Raw genomic sequence first — 23,037 nt, 5'->3', positions numbered from 1 at the left:
ACACCTAACACCTCTGAACTATACACTTAACATTGGTTAAGACCGGGAATTCCCTGGTAGTCCAGTGGTGAGGACTCGGTGCTTCCACTGCTGGGGCCCAGGTTCAGCCCCTAGCTAGGGAACTGAGAGCCCACAAGCCACACAATGAGGGGGGGAAAATGTTTTTTAATTGGTTGCTGCTGCTGCTGCTAAGTCGCTTCAGTCATGTCTGACTCTATGCGACCCCATAGATGGCAGCCCACCAGGCTCCCCAGTCCCTGGGATTCTCCAGGCAAGAACACTGGAGTGGGTTGCCATTTCCTTCTCCAATGCATGAAAGTGAAAAGTGAAAGTGAAGTTGCTCAGTCGTGCCCGACTCTAGCGACCCCATGGACTGCAGCCCACCAGGCTCCTCCGTCCATGGGATTTTCCAGGCAAAACTGGTTAAGATAGTATATTTTATGTTATTTTTTTTTAAAACACATACACACACACACACACAGAAGAACAAATTCAATCATAGTCACATTCAAGATCTCACATAATGTGCCAGATACTGAAAACCAAGCAAAATAATCATAAGGCTTCTGACAAAACCACTGAACAAACCACCCAGGAAAATCAGAATAGCATTACAGCTGTGTGTTTGTGCCATACAGAAGTGTCATAAAGCAAAACAGTCGTTGCTATGTAGCACTTTAGTAGTCTCCCCTGTAATTACAGCCGGCTTTTAGCTTGCCCCCAACCTAATTCTAGCCTCTGCAGCATAAAGCAGACACACACACCAGCTACTCTAGCCTCAGTTCAGTTCAGTCACTCAGTCATGGCCGACTCTTTAGGACCCCATGGACTGCAGCACACCTGACTTTCCTGTCCATCACCAACTCCTGGAGCTTGCTCAAAGTCATGTCCATTGAGTCAGTGACGCCATCCAACCATCTCATCCTCTGTCGTCCCATTCTCCTCGAGCCTTCAATCTTTTGCAGCATCAGGGTCTTTTCCAATGAGTCAGTTCTTCGCATCAGGTAGCCAAAGCACTGGAGTTTCAGCTTCAGCATCAGTCCTTCCAATGAATATTCAGGACTGATTTCCTTTAGGATGGGCTGGTTGGATCACCGTGCAGTCCAAGGGACTCTCAAGAGTCTTCTTCAACACCACAGTTCAAAAGCATTATTTCTGCGACACTCAGCTTTCTTTATGGTCCAACTTTCACAGCCATACATGACTACTGGAAAAACCACAGCTTTGACTAGACAGACCTTTGTCAGCAAGGTAATGTCTCTGCTTTCTAATATGCTGTCTAGGTTGGTCATAGCTTTTCTTCCAAGGAGCAAGCGTCTTGACCTGCATACAGATTTCTCAGGAGGCAGATACAGCGGTCCGGTATTCCCACCTCTTTCAGAATTTTCCAGTTTGTTGTGGTTCACACATTCAAAGGCTCTGGCATAGTCAATAAAGCAGATGTTTTTCTGGAACTCTCTCGCTTTTGATGATTCAACAGATGTTGGCAATTTGATCTCTGGTTCCTCAGCCTTTTCTAAAACCAGCTTGAACATCTGCAAGTTCACGGTTCAACATTCTGTTGAATCCTGGCTCGGAGAATTCTGAGCATTACTCTACTAAGCGTGTGAGATGAGTGCAATTGTGCGGTAGTTTGAACATCCTTGGCAATGTCTTTCTTTGGAACTGGAATGAAAACTGACCTTTTCCAGTCCTGTGGTCACTGCTGAGCTTTCCAAATTTGCTGGCATATTGGTGCAGCACTTTCACAGCATCAACTTTTAGGATTCAAAACAGCTCAACTGGAATTCCATCATCTCCACTAGCTTTGTTCATAGTGATGCTTCCTAAGGCCCACTTGACTCCACGTTCCAGGATGCCTGGCTCTAGGTGAGTGATCACACCATCGTGATTATCTGGGTCATGAAGATCTTTTTTGTATAGTTCTTCTGTGTATTCTTGCCACCACCTCTTCTTAATATCTTCTGCTTCTGTTAGGTCCATACTACTTCTGTCCTTATTGTGCCCATCTCTGCATGAAATGTTCCCTTGATATCTCTAATTTTCTTGAAGAGATCTCTAGTCTTTCCCATTCTATTGCTTTCCTCTATTTCTCTGCACTGTTCACTTAAGAAGGCTTTCTTATCTCTCCTTGCTGTTCTCTGGAACTCTGCATTCAGATAGGTACATCTTTCCTTTTCTCCTTTGCCTTTCGCTTCTCTTCTTTTCTCAGCTATTTGTAAGGCCTCCCTCAGACGACCATTTTGCCTTTTTGTATTTTTTTTTCATGGGAATGGTCTTGATCACTGCCTCTTGTACAGTGTTATGAACCTCCATCCATAGTTCAGGCACTCTATCAGATCTAATCCCTTGAATCTATTTGTCACTTCCACTGTATAATTGTAAGGGATTTGATTTAGGTCATATCTGAATGGTCTAGTGGTTTTCCCTACTTTCTTCAATTTAAGTCTGAATTTGGCAATAAGGAGTTCATGATCTGAGCCACAGTCAGCTCCCAGTCTTGTTTTTGCTGACCATATAGAGCTTCTCCATCTCTGGCTGCAAAGAATATAATCAATCTGATTTCAGTATTGACCATCTGGTGATGTCCATGTGTAGAGTGGTCTCCTGTGTTGTTGGAAGAGGGTGTTTGCTATGACCAATGGCGTTCTCTTGACAAAACTGTTAGCCTTTCCCTGCTGCATTTTGCACTCCAAGATCAAACCTGCCTGTTACTCCAGGTATCTCTTGACTTTCTACTTTTGCATTCCAGTCCCCTATAATGAAAAGGACATCTTTTGGGGGTGCTAATTCCAGAAGGTCTTGTAGGTCTTCACAGAACCACTCAACCTCAGTTTCTTTGGGATTCGCAGTTGGGGCACAGACTTGGATTACTGTGATAATGTACAGCTTGCCTTGGAAATGACCAGAGATCATTCTGTCATTTTTGAGATTGCACCCAAGTACTGCATTTCAGACTCTTGTTGACATATAATAGCCATCTGAAGTAAATTCACCCATTCCAGTCCATTTTAGTTCACTGATTCCGAAAACATCAACATTCACTCCTGCCATTTCCTGTTTGACCACTGCCAATTTGCCTTGATTCATGGACCTAACTTTCCTGTGCAATATCGTTCTTTACACCACTGGACTTTACTTCCATCACCAGTCACAGCCACAACTGGGCATTGTTTTCGCTTTGGCTCTGTCTCTTCATTCTGTCTGGAGTTACTTCTCCACTCTTCTCCAGTAGCATACTGGGCACCTGCAGACCTAAGGAGTTCATCTTTCAGTGTCATATTTTTTTTTGCCTTCTCATACTCGATGGACCTGAGTCTGAGTGAACTCCGGGAGTTGGTGATGGACAGGGAGGCCTGGAGTGCTGCGATTCAATGGGGTCGCAAAGAGTCGGACACAACTGAGCGACTGAACTGAACTGAACTGTTCATGGGGTTCTCAAGGCAAGAATACTCAAGAATACTCTAACCTACTTTCTTAGATAAATGTATTAACAATCTACAATAACCAGGAGCAGAACACACACAAAAATTAAGATCAAGGTGAACTAAAATCGAACCCAGAATAAACAGAAACAATTCCAGTAATAGAAAGCAACATTTCCAAGATCCTCATGAGCATCCTTAAAAGAGACTCAAAGACATAAAACAAGTACAGGATGTTATTAAAAAGGAATAATCCATGAAGAAGAAAAGGCCCCTGGAAATGAAAATATGATTTTTCAAAAGAAAGGTTAGAAAATATCTAAGCAGCCCATAAAGAGGGAAAGAAAGGGAAAATGTGAGTTTTGAGTGAGTAGCTCAGAAAAGTAGGCTCAATTAATTCAGTATTCCAAAGAGAAGAGAGGGAAAAAATGAAGAAATTATCAAAGAAGAAACATAATTCTAATTCAACTAATATTAATATACATGCAAGCCAGTACAGCTGAAAAAAGGGGAGACAAGGGACAAAATGGGAGGCAATGTTGTCAGGAGGTAACAGAGTCAGGTTTTGCTGCAATGCTTTCGCGCTTACTCTGAGGGAGGCGGGAAGTAAACGGTTTTGAAGAGAGGTGCACTCAGCCCACCCGGGGACAGCAGGCGGCAGGGAAGCAGCGCTGGCGGAAGCCAGGAATAAAGACAGTCAGCTGCTGCAGCAGGCACGAGGGGTGACTGGCTCCAAACAGAGGGGACAGCAAAAGTGCTGAGAAGTGACTGTAGTTTGAATAACTTTCACAGAAAATCTGATAGGATCTGCTGGTGAATTCACTGAACGTGGGGAACGAAGTGAAACAATTTCAAGAATGATGCCAAGCTTCTTGACCTAAGCACTAGGTGCCAGTATTTCAAACCAAATTCATGTGAGAACAAACCACATTTTCACCCAAGGAGAGATGCAGATCTTTGACCTTTTCTAAGACAGTTATCTAAGAATATATTCCAGGGACTTCCGTGGCGGTCCACCCACATGCCACGGGGCAACTAAGCCTGGGGGCCACAGCTACTACAGCCTGAACACCCTAGAGCCGGTGCTCCACAGTGAGAGAAGCCACAGCAAGGAGAAGCCCCCACTCACCAAGCTATAAAAAGCCCACACACAGCAGGATCCAGCACAGTCAAAACTAAAAATAAAACAAAAAAAGAATACAGTCCAGTGAAGGAGGAACACACAATATTCAGAAAACAATGATTCTAACCTAAAGGATAATCGTTATAGAGCAGCTTTAGACAGCAAACGGCTCACACTCAAGAAAGAATAGAAGACACCAAAGGGAGCAGAGGAGCCGCTCAGCAAGAGGGGAGTCGAGAGAGATAAGATAATGAGACTGAGAGTTTGCAGACTCTTGAGACTATGATAAAAGCACAGAATGTGTGTGTTGGTGGAGCAATTAAAACTTGTAAACGTACACACAGAGCCGTACAAGAAAGTGACAGTGTAAATATGAAAACAGCTCATCCAATATATGACCGTCAGTAGACTTCAAGAATGAGATATACTCCAAGCAACAGATAAAAGTAAACTTTTACATACAAAATATATATCCCAGCCTATTATATTTCCCATAAACATTATCATCCCACGTCATAGTCTGCTATTTTATTTTGACAATTTCTTATCCAGGAAGCAGCAATCACTTTGGGTTTTATATAAAAGGTGTCCTAAGGAGACCAACTCTGGGGCCCCGAGTTATATAGCAGCTCTCACCTGTAACATATCTTTTACTGGATATTCAGGGGACACAGGTCTCCATGTCAACAAATATATATTTGTACTATCATTCTTAATACTTTAAATTACACAATATTCTAAGGAATGAGCAGCCCATGCTTCATTTACCCTAAACATTATTGGACATTTAATCCGCCATAACTGCTACTAGAAATGCCTTGATCTCTACCTCCCGTTTTATACACGCGCTCAATTCTTTTCCATCCCAGCTCCTCTAGGGTCTCGGTTCATCAACTTTACCTATCTCACTTAAGTGTCTCCTAGTTCCACTGATACCTGCTCCTTATGCCTAGCCAAAGAATCCGCTTGTCACAGCAGCACTGTAAGTCCTCTTCTTGACCTTGCCTCTCTCTCAGCACAATGATCCCTTTGTCCCCAAATCGTCACTGCACATTTTCTGAACTGAGCTGTTCAGCACCCACGTGTTGTTCGCATTTCCTAACTTCCGGTCCACTCCTCAACCCAACAAAACCTGACTTCAGCCTGCCCTAGGGAAACTTCTTTCTCCTCCTGTGTTGTGCTGTGCTTAGTTGCTCAGTCGTGTCCGACTCTTTGCAACCCCATGGACTGTATCCCGCTAGGCTCCTCTGTCCACGGGGATTCTCCAGGCAAGAAATACTGGAGTGGGTTGCCATGCCCTCCTCCAGGGGATCTTCCCAACCCAGGGATCGAACCCAGGTCTCCAGCATTGCAGGTGGATTCTTTATCGACTGAGCTAGAAAATTTTACAACCTTCTTTGACCTCCACAACTCTGTCAATGATGTTTCAACATGAAACTCACATGCAGGCATTTTCAAAGAGATGAATTCCAGTGGCCCACCCTGCAATGTCCTCCTTTCACATCTGGCATACTGTATCTTTGTCTGTAAATACAATCAGTATTTCTAACATTTTCCCCAGGTAGCTGCAACATGCAGCCAGGTTTGGGAACCACCGGACTGCGCAACCTCTGAAACTCTTCTGGAATTCAATCCTGTCTCTATTTTCCCCTGGTTCTTCCAAGATCTGAAAGCCTTTTCTCAACTTCATTCCCAGGAAACTCTTCCTCTTATTTCCCCTGAAAGCTATACTCCCTAGTTTGGCTTTCATACTTTTCCCAACCTACAGTTTACCAGAGAGAACAAATTTATTATCTTTTAAGGAAACTGTTCCTAAATCTACGTCTCCACCTCTTTTGAATGTTAAATACATTACATCTAAATGCCAAAGAGAAATTTCTACCCAGATATAACACAGAAAAGTCAAACTTGACCTGTCTATTGAAAAGAATAATTATCCATAGGTCAAACCAAGTTACAAAGTTGGAGTCAAGTTGAAGTCAAGCATCAACTCCTTCTGACAGAGAGCCAGCAGGTCCATCAGTTCTCACCTCTGAACCCTCTCTCAAAACCATCCTTTCCCCAACCCACAGACACAATACTTGCTCTAACCTCTTCAACTGGTAATTCTCCCTTACCAGTTTAATGGGTCTGTTTCTCTCTCGTCTCTGGATTTAGGCTTTTTGAGTCATATCTAGTTTTATTAAATCTTAGAAAGTCATTCATCTTTCTAAACCAGTTTTAGTAAGAATAGTGCCTTTTCTCACTGTGCTGAGAGGGAATTTAGTTAGATAATATGTATAAAGGCCTTTCACAGTGCCCAGGTGTAATAAGCTATGAGGGAAGAACACAAATTGATAGCACACTTGCAACTCTTCACAATCTACTTCACCTTCCAAAATCCCCAAACCCCCCATAGTTTCAACTCTTAGCAATAATTATATTAATATGTATTAATACGGTAACATACTATATGACACTGTTATTTAATATTATATAGTATATATCCTGCAATGCATACATATTATATTATAGTTATATGTAATATTAATATTATTCATTGTAGCTAATATTTATTGAGCCTTGTTCTAAGGACTTTACATGTATTCCACTCATTTAATAATCCCACTTCAGAGATGAGAAAATTAACACACAGAAAGATTAACATGATAAGCTTGCAGATAAAAAAAAGCCTCCACTCTTCTGACTTTCGGTTATGATATTCTACCTGTAACATTATTTTCTACCTGGAAAGAACAAATTCATCTTTCAAGGATTCATTCAAACATCACGTGCATTCAAGAGCAGAATTAACTACTTCCTTGTCTAGATGCCCATAAGTTTCTTCAGAGATTAGTATACTTCCCACTATACTTTAAAATGATCAGCTATCTTCCAACCAGACTGAATACAACTATCTTGTTCAGTTTTAAAACTAGCAGAATGCCTGGCAAGACGTAGGCTCTCTACAAGTATTTGGAAATTTCATTAAAAGTTGAAGTTAAAAAGAAAACAAAACATAAAAATTTTCATTATTTACAAACAGTCATTAGGAGAGCAATTTTGGAGACTAAAACAACTCAAAATAGTTAGAACAACTTTCCTGTCACTTTTATTTAAAGATTACATACCCAATTTTACCGATCCTCCAAAAAGTGAACCTTTATCAAAAGCATCCTTCCACGTAAATGTCAAGCAGATCTTGAAAGAAAGAGGGGGAAAAAAGAAAATTATGTTACCTTCCTGAATCTCACTTATTAAGTCTCTTTCAAAAAAAAATCCACAGTGAATAAAAGGACAAAAGCTTCAATCTGTCTAAAACACTATCTTCTCTAACCACCCAACTCCTTTTCCTTTTTGTGAACCATGAAATGTTCTTTTCTGGAAGTAAAATCCGGGCAGTAGGATATCTGCAATGTCGCTCTCCAGCAGTAATCACACACGCACTATCTTCTCCAGGAAACACGGCCTTCCTCGTCCTTACAAATGCACAATGACCTGAACAGAACAGGCACTTAAGGAGGAGAATTTCCAGGATGACATAAAATTTTATTTCTTCATTTGGGTGATGGCTAGACGTGTATATTCACTTCGTGACAACTCAGGCTATACACTGTTTGTTAACTGTTCTGTGTGTGTTTTATACACGAATAAACAGTTTACTTACTTAAAAACTGCATCTCACTCTAAACTATTCCACAGTGTGAAGGTTAAAAAGAACTTAGCCTCTTTTAAATTATGCATTGCAATCCAATACAAAATTTTTCAACTATGGCTGAGAGAAATTTTCAATACATCTGAAAGGAGAGACAAGAACACAAGGAACTCCCATACACACACCAGTCTTCTGCCCTTCCCTGTTCACCTACCCACACTTTCCAATCCAAACACCAACACACACATACTTTTTCTCTTGGGGTATTTTAAAGCAAGTCTCACCACATTACTTCACTTGTAAAAACTTTATGCTTAAAGTATTTTGTACAAACTGTTTTAAAATTTAGAAATGTCACAACAATTAAAAACTTTTAACAAGTCTCCCAAATATAAGTGCAAGAAATCATCAGCACTTTCAGTATCTATCTTTAAAGAGAAAGACTGACATTCCTACAGTGTAACACCTAATCATAACAGTATTTGCAAGTTTACATACAAATGCAACTTGGGCAAGTAATTTTTAAAGCACATAAACTGAAATTAAATACGTCCTGAATCATATAGTTTCCTACTTTATTCTGTAAAAACCAAAACAAAGGACATCACAGATTATCCTGGTCCATACTTCCTACAGATGAAAAATGCAATCCAATGCACTACCTGATCACAGAAGTGACTCAGGAACAGCATAAACAGAATTTCCAAGAGACACTTCAAAGCAGCACAGATTCATAACAGATGGGCTTAAAAGTTTTTCATTTTATTTTTTAATTTTTTTTTTAAGTTTTTCATTTTAAAAGTGTTATAAAAACCTAGAGATAGTGAAGAGGCACCATTTATTTTAATAAAATACCATGGGTAAGACGAAATGGGTGATTTACCATTATCACATGTAACTTTTAAAACAAATTAAAATTAATGACTTACCTGGTTTTCAGAAAATGGAAATTTGGGTTCAATGGAACAGATCTGATCATAGTATCTGAAAAAGAGAGCAAATTTGTTTATTTTTACTTTTGTTTCCCTGGACTGAGGAGGTATAAAAAGATATTACTAAGACTCATATCAAACAGTGTATTTTGTTTTCTTCTAGAAGTTTTATGGCTTCAGCTCTTACATCTAGAAGTCTTTAATCCATTTTGAACTTATTTTTATTCATGGTGTGAGAAGTAGTCCAGTTTTCCCAACACCATTTACTTTAGAAGCTGTCTTTTCCCTATTGTATAGGAGATTAGGCGTACAAATGTCTAACAGAAAATAAATGGGCCACAGATATGGAACGTACAGTGTGGGGAATGTGGTCAATAGTTATGTAATATCTTTGTATGGTGGCAAATGGCATCTAAACATACTACGATTACTTTGAAATGTACAGAAATACTGAATCACTATGCTGTGTGACAGAAACTAACCCAGTGTTGTGGGGCAATTCTACTTCAAAAACACACACACACAGAAAAAGAGATCCGATTTTCAGTTACCAGAGGTGGGGACTTGAGGGGAGGAAGAACCGGATAAAGGCAGTCAAAAGGTACAAACTTCTAGTCATAGGGTAACTACTGATACCAGGGCTGTCAAACACAGTGTGATACATACAATTAACAGTGCTTTATATTATATATGAAAGTTGTTAAGAGGTAAATCCTAAGTGTTATCACCACAAGGAAAAAGATTTCTATTTCTTTAATTTTGTATCTATATAAGATGATGGATATTCACTAAACTTAAAGTACTCACCAGTTCATGACTTACATCAAATCCTTATGCTGTACTACACCTTAAACACAGAGCTAAGTGCCAATTACATCTCCATGAATCAGGAAGAAAAAGGAATGATAAAAAATAATTAATCAATATAAAAACCAGTCAAAACCTAAAACTACCAAAGCTAAATATGACACACATTTATATAAATACAACTGGTTTAAGAGTATACTTAAAATTATGCGTGCTTACTTTGAGTGGGCCACAAATTACATTTCAGTCAGCCATTTTAAAATTAACATACTCTTTTAATGTGTAAACCTGTAGCTAAAATGCACGCACTGAAAAAACTGTTAACAAAAAACTCTTAGCACCAAAGAAAAATATTTGTCTACTATTATTGTCTAAAAGCAAACTAACCTCTGCCTAGATAACCAATGCATTTCTTAAAATACTATTTCCTATTCAGGTAATTGTTTACATCCACTGGACAAATTAACACCTCTGGTAAACTACTGATTAAAAGCAGGTTTGCTGCTGCTGCTGCTAACTCGTTTCAGTCGTTTCCAACTCTGTGCGACCCCATAGACGGCAGCTCACCAGGCTCCCCCGTCCCTGGGATTCTCCAGGCAAGAACACTGGAATGGGTTGCCATGTCCTTCCCCAATGCAGGAAAGTGAAAAGCGAAAGTGAAGCGGCTCAGTCATGTCCAACTCTTCGCGACCCCATGGACTACAGCCTACCAGGCTCCTCCATCCGTGGGATTTTCCAGGCAGGAGTACTGGAGCGGGTTGCTACTGCCCAGGTTTCAGTTCAGTTCAGCTGCTGAGTCGTGTTCGACTCTTTGCAACCCCATGAATCGCAGCACGCCAGGCCTCCCTGTCCATCACCAACACCCGGAGTTCACTCAAACTCACGTCCATCGAGTCGGTGATGCCATCCAGCCATCTCATCCTCTGTCAGCTCCTTCTCCTCCTGCCCCCAATCCCTCCCAGCATCAGGGTCTTTTCCAATGAGTCAACTCTTCACATGAGGTGGCCAAAGTACTGGAGTTTCAGCTTTAGCATCAGTCCTTCCAAAGAAATCCCAGGGCTGATCTCCTTCAGAATGGACTGGTTGGATCTCCTTGCAGTCCAAGGGTCTCTCAAGAGTCTTCTCCAGCACCACAATTCAAAAGCATCAATTCTTCAGCACTCAGCTTTCTTCACAGTCCAACTCTCACATCCATACATGACCACAGGAAAAACCACAGCCTTGACTAGACAGACCTTTGTTGGCAAAGTAATGTCTCTGCTTTTGAATATGCTATCTAGGTTGGTCATAACTTTCCTTCCAAGGAGTAAGGGTCTTTTAATTTCATGGCTGCAGTCACCATCTGCAGTAATTTTGGAGCCCAAAAAAATAAAGTCTGACATTGTTTCCACTGTTTCCTCATCTATTTCCCATGGAGTGATGGGACCGGATGCCATGATCTTCGTTTTCTGAATGTTGAGCTTTAAGCCAACTTTTTCACTCTCCTCTTTCACTTTCATCAAGAGGCTTTTTAGTTCCTCTTCACTTTCTGCCTTAAGGGTGGTGTCGTATGCATGTCTGAGGTTATTGATATTTCTCCCGGCAATCTTGATTCCAGCTTGTGGTTCTTTCAGCCAAGTGTTTCTCATGATGTACTCTGCATAGAAGTTAAATAAGCAGGGTGACAATATACAGCCTTGACGTACTCCTTTTCCTATTTGGAACCAGTCTGTTGTTCCATGTCCAGTTCTAACTGTTGCTTCCTGACCTGCATACAGATTTCTCAGGAGTTGAACAGTTTATGAAGACCTACAAGACCTTTTAGAACTAACACCCAAAAAAGATGTCCTTTCCATTACAGGAGACTGGAATGCAAAAGTAGGAAGTCAAGGAACACCTGGAGTAACAGGCAAATTTGGCCTTGGAGTACGGAATGAAGCAGGGCAAAGGCTAATAGAGTTTTGCCAAGAGAACGCACTGGTCATAGCAAACACCCTTTTCCAACAACACAGGAGAAGACTCTACACATGGACATCACCAGATGGTCAACACCGAAATCCGACAATCACTTAGGGCCCGAAATTTTCCCTTCACAATTTACCACAGTCAGTTATGTATTAATCAGTTCTAAACTCCCTGAGAGCAGGAACTGGATCTTATTTGCTAAGCTTGATCGCTAGCTCCAAACAAAAGAATCAGCAAAATACAAAGTTTTCAAAAAGCAACTTTTTTATCTCTGAAAAGTAAAACCTGAGATTCTGTTTTGAGAACAAATAGGAACTACTGAAGAATGTGTCCATAAAGAGACAAGCAAATACAGAGACTCTGAGGCCACAGAGCCCCTAAGGGCGAGCCAGCACAGCACGGTGGCCCGCAGGGCTACAGAGCAGGGACCCCACGCTTGGTCTTTGCACTTCCCAGGTGGCTCAGCGGTAAAGAATCCACCTGCCAGTGCAGCAGACGTGGGTTCGATCCCTGGGTCGGGAAGACCCCATGGCGGAGGAAATGGCAACCCTCTCAGGTATTCTTGCCTGGAGAATTCCACAGACAGAGGAGCGTGACGGGCTACAGTCCACGGGGTTGCAAAGAGTTGGACATGACTGAACACATCCTAGGCCTTGCCAGAACAAAGGCAAAAATCAAGGCTAATATGCAGGTACCTGTTACCACATAACAAAAGAGAAAACATCTGCCCTGCCCTGCACCCTTTCTACCTCCTTGGGCCACCTCAGATGATGGGATCTCTAGGGACAGGTATCTAACTACCATCAGCTGAAGTTCTCTGAAGGAAGAGTATTCAGTCAGGCGGTGAGAAGCCCAGGAGACAGAGGTGGGTAGTGGTCAATGCAGTCAGTTTTTATCTCTGCCCCAGTGACACTCAAATTATGGCAAGCCTTCCCTCCCTTGCCAGAGTCCAGCCATCTCAACCTGGACAGCTGGCAAGAGATAAGGCGACTTGCTGAGTCACCAATTCCTGGTTCGAGATTACATCACTCACTGCCAAGCAGAACACCCAATGTGCAGTGACACCTAAGCAAGTCCTGAGCAGCAGTGAGACCTGGCTACTGGCCAGGGAGGCGGACACTGAAAATAAAAGGGAGGACGGGGCAGAGGGGAGCACCCTACCCAGCTCTCCAAGGTTCCCAGTGCCAACCCGCTAGAGAGTGCCCCAGACCATACAAAAGCAGCTGGGCAGGCCTTCATTTGCTGCCCTCTGCTCTAAACTGGAAGCAGCAGGAGATGAAAATACTCGCTCTGCAAATGGATCAAAGAAAAAAGAAAGGCTACACGAACATACCAAATTTCTTTATATCTATTTACTCCAAAGCTTTTGGGGTTAACTCTCAAAATTTGACTTGTGTGGGTAACAGTGCATTTATATCCTACATTTAAATGCCTAAAAGCTACGTGATGGAATTCTCAAAGTAAAATAAGTGTCTTAGGATAGGTTGGCTTCCTTTGTGGTTCAGATGGTAAAGAATCTGCCTGCAATACAGGAGACCCAGGTTCGATCCTTGGGCCGGGAAGATGCCCTGAAGAAGGAAATGGCAATCCACTCCAGTATTCTTGCTTAGAGAACTCCATGCTGACTCCATGGTGTCGCAAAGGGGACATGACTCTGACATGAACCAGGAACTGGTGACTCATAAAGTTGCCTTATCTCCTGCCAGCTGTCCAGGCTGAGATGGCTGGACTCTCTGGCAAGGGAGGAATGGCTTCCCTGGGGGCTCAGCTGATAAAGAATCTGCCTTTAATGCAGGAGACCTGGGTTCAATCCCTGGGTTGGGGAGATACTCTGGAGATCTACCCACTTCAGTATTCTGGTGCAGAGAATTCCATGGACTGTATAGTCCATGGGGTCACAAAGAGTCGGACATGACTGAGCAACTTTCATTTTAGGATAGGTTATGTAACATGAAATTTAAGTACAAAAAAAAAGAAATGTAAGTTCAGTAGTCACTGGAAATCATTAATACCTGATTTTATAGTATGGAGTAAACTCCACAAAGAAACAACTCTTTTCAAAAGAAAGGAGACATTGCTAACCACAGGTTCAGTTCAGTCGCTAAGTTGTGTCCGACTCTTTGGGACCTCATGGGCTGCAGCACGCCAGGCTTCCCTGTCCATCACCAAAGCCCGGAGCTCACTCAAACTCATGTCCATTAAGTTGGTGATGCGATTCAACCATCTCACCCTCTATCGTCCCCTTCTCCTCCAGCCTTCAATCTTCTCCAACATCAGGGTCTATTCAAATCAGTCAGTTCTTCCCATCAGGTGGCCAAACTATTAGAGTTTCGGCTTCAACATCAGTCCTTCAAATGAATATTCAGGACTGATTTCCTTTAGGATGGACTGGTTGGATCTCCTCACTGTCCAAGGGACTCTCAAGAGTCTTCTCCAACAACACAGTTCAAAAGCATCAATTCTTCGGCGCTCAGCTTTCTTTATAATCCAACTCTCACATTCATGCATGACTACTGGAAAAACCATAGCTTTGACTAGACAGACCTTTGTTGGCAAAGTAATGTCTCTGCTTTTTAATGTGCTGTCTAGGTTCGTCATAACTTTTCTTCCAAGGTGCAAGTGTCTTTTAATTTCATGGCTGCAGTCACCATCTGCAGTGATTTGGGAGCCCCAAAAAATAAAATGTTTCCATTGTTTCCCCATCTATTTGCCATGAAATCATGGGACCAGATGCCATGATCTTAGTTTTCTAAATGTTGAGTTTCAAGCCAACTTTTTCACTCTCCCCTTTCACTTTCATCAAGAGGCTTTTTAGTTCCTCTTCACTTTCTGCCATAAGGGTGGTGTCATCTGCATATCTGAGGTTACTGATTTCTCCCAGCAATCTTGATTCCAGCTTGTGCTTCATTCAGTCCAGCATTTCTCATGATGTACTCTGCATTTAAGTTATATAAGCAGGGTGAAAGTATACAGCCTTGACGTACTCCTTTCCCAACTTGGAACCAGTCTGTTGTTCCATGTCTGGTTCTAACTGTTGCTTCTTGACCTGCATACAGATTTCTCAGGAGGCAGGTAATGTGGTCTGGTATTCCCATCTTTTGAAGAATTTTCCACAATTTGTTGTGATCCACACAGTCAAAGGTTTTGGTGTAGTCAATAACACAGAAGTACGTGTTTTTTTGGAATTCCTTTGCTTCTTCTATGATCCAATGGATGTTGGCAATTTGATCTCTGGTTCCTGTGCCTTTTCTAAATCCAACTTGAACATCTGGAAGTTCTCAGTTCACATACTGTTGGAGCCTTGCTTGGAGAATTTTGAGTGTTACTTTGCTAGCGTGTGAGATGAGTGCAAATGTGTGTTAGTTTGAGCATTCTTTGGCATTGCCTTTCTTTGGGATTGGAATGAAAACTGACCTTTTCCAGTCCTGTGGCCACTGTTGAGTTTTCCAAATTTGCTGGCATGTTGAGTGCAGTACTTTCACAGCATCATCTTTTAGGCAATGAAATTACTCATTAGTATATGAGATTACCCAGCCTGTAAAAACTAACCACACCACATTTTGCAGCACTTGCTCTCTTAATGACCCACACTCTGTCTGTGGAGCATGTTTCTCTCTGAATCCCAGTAAATCCATTTCTTACCTATCACTTTGTCTCTCACTGTGTTCTTTCTGCCACAAGGCGTCAAGAACCTCAACTTCATTCAGCACTAAAACCAGGTAGTGTGGGTTTTAGCTGGGTTCAAGGCCCAGCACATGGGTTCTAGTCCCAACCTGAGACGGTTTCAGACACACAGCACGTGTTGGAAAAACAGGAGCTACAGATTCTAATTTTGCAAATATGCAGAGTGTTTTTTATATTCTCTAGTACTTTAAAAACTCAATGGCTCTAGAGCAAATATCTAAGAACTCAACTTTTTAAATCTCATGGGAAAAAAAAATAGCAAACGAATATATTTCTTTTAATATACCAAAGATAAAACAAATTTCCATTCAGTTCAGTTGCTCAGTCGTGGCCAACGCTTTGTGACCCCGTGGACTGCAGCACACCAGGCCTCCCTGTCCTTCACCAACTCCCAGAGTTTACTCAAACTCATGTCCATTGAGTCGGTGATGCCATCCAACCATCTCATCTGTTATCCCCTTCTCCTCCTGCCCTCAATCTTTCCCAGCATCAGGGTCTTTTCAAATGAGTCAGCTATTCCCATCAGGTGGCCAAAGTATTGGAGTTTCAGCTTCAACATCAGTCGTTCCAATGAACACCCAGGACTGATCTCCTTTAGGATGGACTGGTTGGATCTCCTTGCAGTCCAAGGGATTCTCAAGAGTCTTCTCCAAAAATCCTAATTAAAAAAAACTTTTTAGGAGGATGGTATGGAGACCAAGAACAACCAATCCACATTAGGAAAGTGATACCACAACACAAACTCACGTAAGCCATTCAGTTCCAGACAGTACTGAGGGCTGGGCAACTCCAAGCCCACCAACCAGATTCAGAAGACCAGAGAGCTGAGCCAGACATTGATTAGAGTCAGTGGATGCCTCCTGCACCTTATTTTCACACTTCCTTCTTTGCCCAACCTACCTCATGAAGAATCACTCACAGAAGCACTGCTGCAGTGGAGTATGGCAGCAAATTCCCTCCAGGTTTACAAATAATGAAGACAGTCCTGACAAGCCATTTTATTTATCAAACAAAGATTTTAACTCTTCCTGTTAAATTTGTGTTTATTCATTTATGTAGCATAAATAAAATTAACTCAGCCAAACTAAGGTCTGGCAACTACAGGTACTCCTTGAGATCAAAGGTCAAGTATTATTTATCTTTATATCCACCATACTCGATTTGATTAACAAATTGTAGCAATGTCATTAGGGCTAATATTATCTCAATACCTTCACCACCAATCAGAATGTAAGCAACAGCTGAGAAGTAAAATGGAACAGCAATATTTTCTTTCTTGATTTATAAAACACTAGTGCTTGGGAAAATTTCCAGAAATTATGAAACTAGTTCCATCAACTTTATTTTACAAAGAAAAACACAGTACCATAATGCAGCAAACTACATATTAACCCACAAAAAAGTGACACACAAATTTAGAAATTTTACAAAATCTATATAAAAGACTCACATTAAAGAAAACTAAAATTACAAATTATTTTTAAAATGTCCACAAGAATACTACATACCAAAACCAGTTGGATCAGATTCAGAAAAAACATACAGTCCTAAAATAGATGTATTAGAAAAACAAAAAAAGATGAGAAGCTAATCATTCTATACAAAAAGAGGAAAAAGAAGTGAACAACAGCAGAAAACCAAAAATTAAGCAGACTTGGTTTAAAAAAAAAAGATGGCTCTGAACTTTCAAGAGATCTGATTGGGGGGTGGGGGGTAATCATATGCAACATCAGAAATAAGAAAAAAATTGTAACAACAGGTTTTGAGGAGAATAAAACACTTTTCAGGATTCATTACTCGTTATAACTCTGAGCTTCCACTGCAGTGTATGAGGGTTGATCCCCGTTTGGGGAACTAACATCCCACATAACAGGAGGCAAGACCAATGAAAAAAACTGCAAGGACTTCTGTGTGACAAAAGATACCATAAACATAAGAGACAAAACACAGATTTAAAGATGATATTTGTACTATAAATAACAGAAAAAGGATAAATTGCCAGAAAATGTACAGAACTCTTAAAAATCAGTAAGGAAAACACAATGTAGAAAATGGGCAAAAAGAAGGACATGCAATTTACAGAAAAAGAAAAGTGGCCAGCCAGCAAACAGAAAATGCTGGATCTCAGAGATATCAAGGCAATGCAACCTAAAACTGGGTACCATCTCGCACCATCAATTCAGCAAAAAGCAACTTATTTAAATTATTAATCAGCAAGTATTCCTGAGGATGTGGAGGGAAAAAAATTACTTGCCAAGGAGAATGCAAACTGATATAAATACAGAAGAAAGCTGAAAATGCAAATATGCTATTTGCTAAACAAAGAGATCTGAATAAACAACCTTCTCTGCTCCCTCTCTCAAACTTCCACTGGAAAGGCAATAAAAATTAAAAAGATGTGACTGCACTAGGACAGAAAGAATGGCAAAGGGCACAACAGCATACAGGAAGCTCCAAGGGCATTTCCTAAAAGGTGGAAGGAAAGTGAGTAAATGAAGCAGACAAAGCGGAAAAATCTAACTGCCTGGAGAGAAAGCAGGAAAATTGTGCAAAGAAGCCAGACAGGAAACTTGAGGGGACTTTCCTGGTGGCCCAGTGGTTAAGATTTGCCTCCACTGCAGGGGACATGGGTTCCATCCCTGGTCATTTGAAGATCTTTGGAAGAAATCTTGAGGCTCCCAGACCCTCCACTACGAGGACAGGCTCACTCTCAGGAAAATGTTCAGGACACCAAGCACAGCTCAGGTGGGCACCAAGCGCAGCTAAGTGGGGACAAAGGTAACTGAGAGCCTATTGAAAGTGAAGCCAAAGTGTGAGTTTCTCAGATATGTTCTCTCAGGTTCTCTGTCCATGGGATTCTCCAGGCAAGAATACAGGAATGGGTTGCCATTCCCTTCTCCAAGGGATCTTCCTGACCCAGGTCTCCCATGTTGCAAGCAGACTGTTTACTGGCTAAGCCACCAGAGCCTACTGATGGTGCTAATCATCTACATCATTACCTATCCTTCCTTCCTAATAAAATCACATATTTTAGCTGGGTATATGCATGCCCTTGGAGAAGGCAATAGCACCCCACTCCAGTACTCTTGCCTGGATGGAGGAGCCTGGTGGGCTGCAGTCCATGGGGTCACTGAGGGTCGGACACGACTGAGCAACTTCACTTTCACTTTTCACTTTCACACATTGGAGAAGGAAATGGCAACCCGCTCCAGTGTTCTTGCCTGGAGAATCCCAGGGACGGGGGAGCCTGGTGGGCTGCCATCTATGGGGTCGCACAGAGTCGGACACGACTGAAGCGACTTAGCAGAAGCATATGCATGGCCTTAATAAAAATCCCTCTACTTCTCCTACCCTTCTGAGATGTGGACATACATAATGGCTAATAACATAAGAGGAGGGTGTTGTGGGGCAGTTTTCAGGTAACATTCTAAAGGCTGAGCCTTCTGCCTCCCCCCTCTTCCTCCATTCTCTTGTCTAAGAGTTGAGTATAACTGCTATCTGGACCCTGGGAATGAGGACTCTAGCTTTTACAGAGTGGCTGCCTGAAAGGAGCCTGAGCCTGATGGCTGTGCTGTACTTAGTCGTTCAATCATGTCTGACTCTTTGTGACCCCATGGACTGTAGCCTGCCAGGCTCTTCTGGGGATTCTCCAGGCAAGAATACTGGAGCAGGCTGCCACGCCCTCCTCCACGGGATCTTCCCAACCCAGGGGTCAAAACCAAGTCTCCTGCATTGCAGGCGGATTCTGTACAGTCTGAGCCACCAAGGAAGCCCAAGAATACTGGAGTGGGTAGCCGATCCCTTCTCCAGGGGATCTTCCTGCCAGGAATCAAACCGGGGTCTCCTGCATTGCTGAGCTACCCAGGAAGCCCATACCATCCCTAAGCTATCTAAACTACCCCTCTACCAACTTTTTACACAAGACTAAAATCATAATTTAACTCACTGATAATCTGAGATCTCCCACATACAGTTGAATTCAACCCTCATACAGCAACATATATGATATAAAACTAAAATAGGCTGACACAGAAAACTCCATACATGAATGCTGCTCACCCTCCATTTTTTCAATCAAATTTCAGAAAGCTGACAACCAGGCTTTTTCATGGAAGGAGACTGTAAGCTTTCTCTACAAAGAAATTAATCACCACAAAAGACTGGTATAAGCTGGTTATCTGGAGCTTCCCTGCCCAAAAAACCATCCCATCTGATCACCTAGTATAAGATTCAATATTTACTGAGGCACTCCTAACCAATTTGTACTTAAAGTCACTTTACAAAGGATAACATTCACTTTTAATATTACAACACATAAACATGTATTTTAGGAAATTTTAAGAGTTCATCTAAAAACAAAAAGACAAGTCCATCACTGGACCTATACATGTAGAGCTGTGTGCCAGTACTTATCAAGCTGGTTTCTGTTCTTTAGGAATTAACTTAAATCTTCTTTTTCAAAAAGTTTATTAAGTTAAAATATGTAAATTAATGCTCAGTTTATACGATTATCAAAATATAATTATTAAAAGCAAAACATTCTGCTAATTGGATGAACCCCGCCAATAACAGGATGCATACCAAAGCTACTTTTGTACATAGCTCCGTTATAAAACATAATACACTGTATTAATATCTATCAGCTTACCCTAACGCCACTGGAAAAGCAAGAATGTGCTAACGTGAGGATAATGCAGAGATGACTAAAGAAACAGTTTCAAACAAACTATCTCTGCAAGAGCCCTAAAACGTAGGAACAGTTGTCACATTCACGCCTGGGAAAATACTAAGAGAATGCACAAATGAAATAAGTTTTAAACCTCACATTACCAATATTCACTATCCTTTCTTGTCTGTCAAGTCTCTGAAGACTCCACTGCTCCTTAAGTGTTGAGACCAAACCTAATGCATTCTTATTATACCATGACCCATGCTTTTTAAATACTGCTGCTGCTACGTCGCTTCAGTCCTGTCCGACTCTGTGCGACCCCAGAGATGGCAGCCCACCAGGCTCCGCCATACCCGGGATTCTCCAGGCAAGAACACTGGAGTGGTGGACTGCAGTCCACCAGGCTCCTCTGTCCATGGGGATTCTCCAGGCAAGAGTACTGGAGTAGGGTGCCACTGCCTTCTCCACTTTAAATACTACTAGTGAAAAATCCTCACTGAACGCTACTCAGGTCTAGGTAAGAACTGCTTTGGAAATATTCTTACGTATGTTAATATAAAGAATGTCTAAGCATTCATAGGTTAACTTTTTAAAAAGCTTATACTAAGTATCAAGCTAATGATCTTTGAAACCCAAGTCTCATCATTTAAAATTTACCACCAAGGGGTCGTAATCTATTCAGTACCCTCCTTCTGTAAAACTGACTCCATAATAATGCTACTTTAATCCATGCTGCACGGAGAAGTTAAACCAGCAGAGTGACTCAGAGGAGGGCGATTAGGCCATTTCCCACCATTGCACATGGGCACAAGCCAATCCAATCAGAGGCTTCCGTGGACTTTTGCCAGGGCGCAGGAGAAAAGCACTCTTGTGTAAGATCCTGACTGTTAAGACCACCGTAATTACAGGAGAGCCAGTGGCCATCTCTCCGGATTACAGGAACAAAGCTCTCCTAAGAGGAAAACATCCTGGAAGCAGAATCATCTCCAGGAATGCCTAAAACTAAGGAAGCAATATCCGTCGCCTTTTCAGTTAGTGAGTTTAACCTGAGCGGCTCCTACTTGCGTCCTAACATAGCTGTGTTTTTCCTGTGAACTGAGACTACATTAGACACAGGAAATGTGATTAAAAGGTGGGCGAAATAATTTTTTTTAACTATAAAGTGCTATAAAAATGTCCTGCCATTCTAACTGCAAAGTTCTACAGAAAAAAACTCATTAAATACATCCTGAGTTCAATAAATATTTACTAAGATAACAAATTTACTCCATTATGTGCATACCTGTTTGTGAACAAACTGATTAAAAGGAACCTATCTGGACCGTTCTGTTATTCAAGTTTAAATTTTAAATAATGGCAGCTCCTAACCAATGGAATTCTCCATCTGTCGTTAGGCTACGATGAACTTAGGAAGAGGGCTCATTTCAAAGTGGACAGTATGGAGTAAGTAACAAACGTGAGTTCCAGAGCCCCAATTCTGCCACTTCCCTCAAGCCAATTACTATTATGAAATTCCAACCTGGCCAACAAAGTTTTCCGGTGAGGCAAAAATGGAGGAAGGGAGGTGTCTCACAGACAACCCCCCCCCCCCCCAAAAAAAAGTGAAGAAAACTAGTTCTGAGTAAATGTGGCGAGAGAGAGTGAATACGTGGTGGACCGTTCCTCGCGGGTGGCCGGTGGGCCGGGCCCCGGAGGACCGAGGCCCGCGGCCCGCGGCGGACAGCCAGGGGAAGCGGGTAGGGTCACCGGGGCCTGCAGCAGGAAGGAATGCAGACCACACCTACGCGCCGGGCCGAGCCGGGGTGGGGCGGCCGGCCCGGCCGTGGGTGTCAAGGAGTCAGGAAGGGCGGAGGAAGTAAGGCAAGCGGCGGGCGGCCGACAGCCTCCCCCTACCCGGCCCCAGGCCCACCTCAGCAGCGTCTCGAGCGCGCCCTCGTGCTTGTCCAGCGGGCGGCCGAGCGCGGCGCGCCGCAGCTTGCTGAGCTCCTCGGCCGCGCGGCAGTACTGGGCCTGCTCCTCCCCGCCGCTCGGGTACGTCTGCTGGATGAACTTCACCAGCGGCTTGGCCAGGTCCACCTCCGAGGTCTTTTTCAGCTGTACTGAGATGAACGCCGCCATGGCGAGCGCCTCGGCCGCCCTTCGGGCCAAAGACACCACGGGACGGCGACGACGGTCGAGGCGCGCGGAGTACCGGGCCGGCGGCCGGGCGGACTGAGCGGCTGACGGACGTGCGCTCCGCTTGCGCTTCGGGTCCGGCCACTTCCGGGAGCTCCGGCGCAGGCGCACTCGGCGCGCCGCCCGCGGTCACGTGAGGGAGTCGGGGAGCCGGCTGCTCACCTGGGCCCCACTCGTCCTGGGCTGAAGGTGCCAGCCTGCCCCACCTGTGGAATTTTCTCTTTCCTTCTACTGCTTCGGCCATTGGGCAGAAAAATTACCTGCGTAAAAATAACTTCCTGCACTCGAACGATTTCCCAGGGAAGTACTCCTATTACGGGCACTGACGCGAGTTTGCGGCCACCTGCCCAAGACCCGGCTGCTTCAGGGTTATTGTGACCTATGGTGATTCAGTCGGCGGCGTGCTGTGCACAGATGCTGTGTTCACAGTGAGTCGAACAGGCAAGGCCCTTGCACTTGGGCAGCTTACTGTCAGGTATGGACACAGATACTAAGGCGGACCAAAAAAGTATCTTGGGGGTCTTCCCAGATGGCGCTACTGGTAAAGAATCACCTGCCAATGCGAAAAAAGTATCTTGGTACGAAAAGCAAGGTGCTTGGGATGTAGGGTATGAAGGTCCCGCCAACGAAGCTAGTTTAAATAA

At 42.8% G+C, this 23,037-nt stretch overlaps 1 protein-coding gene across 4 annotated transcripts in view; it reads right to left on the bottom strand.

Moving 5' to 3' along the window:
• PDCD6IP (programmed cell death 6 interacting protein) overlaps positions 1–22,520 on the bottom strand; it is a 68,441-nt gene extending 45,921 nt beyond the window's left edge. Inside the window, exons 1-3 of one of the 4 annotated variants that reach the window (XR_011250801.1) lie at positions 22,128–22,500; positions 9,112–9,166; positions 7,659–7,728 (exon numbers count right to left, since the gene is read on the bottom strand). Coding sequence is in view for 2 of the 4 variants with exons in the window: in XM_069561350.1 (XP_069417451.1) it covers positions 7,659–7,728; positions 9,112–9,166; positions 22,128–22,336 (334 nt within the window). In the remaining 2 variants the exon portion in view is untranslated. Of the gene's footprint in view, positions 1–7,658; positions 7,729–9,111; positions 9,167–22,127 lie in introns of all 4 variants that reach the window. The other 3 variants (XR_011250800.1, XM_069561350.1, XM_069561351.1) reach the window with 3 other exon arrangements.
• Between the last annotated feature and the right edge of the window lie 517 nt (positions 22,521–23,037).

This window comes from Ovis canadensis, chromosome 19 (assembly GCF_042477335.2).
Source record: "Ovis canadensis isolate MfBH-ARS-UI-01 breed Bighorn chromosome 19, ARS-UI_OviCan_v2, whole genome shotgun sequence".
NCBI lineage: Eukaryota > Metazoa > Chordata > Mammalia > Artiodactyla > Bovidae > Ovis > Ovis canadensis.
The sequence above is the reverse complement of the archived record's forward strand: the minus strand, read 5'-3'. Positions and strand labels throughout refer to the sequence as shown.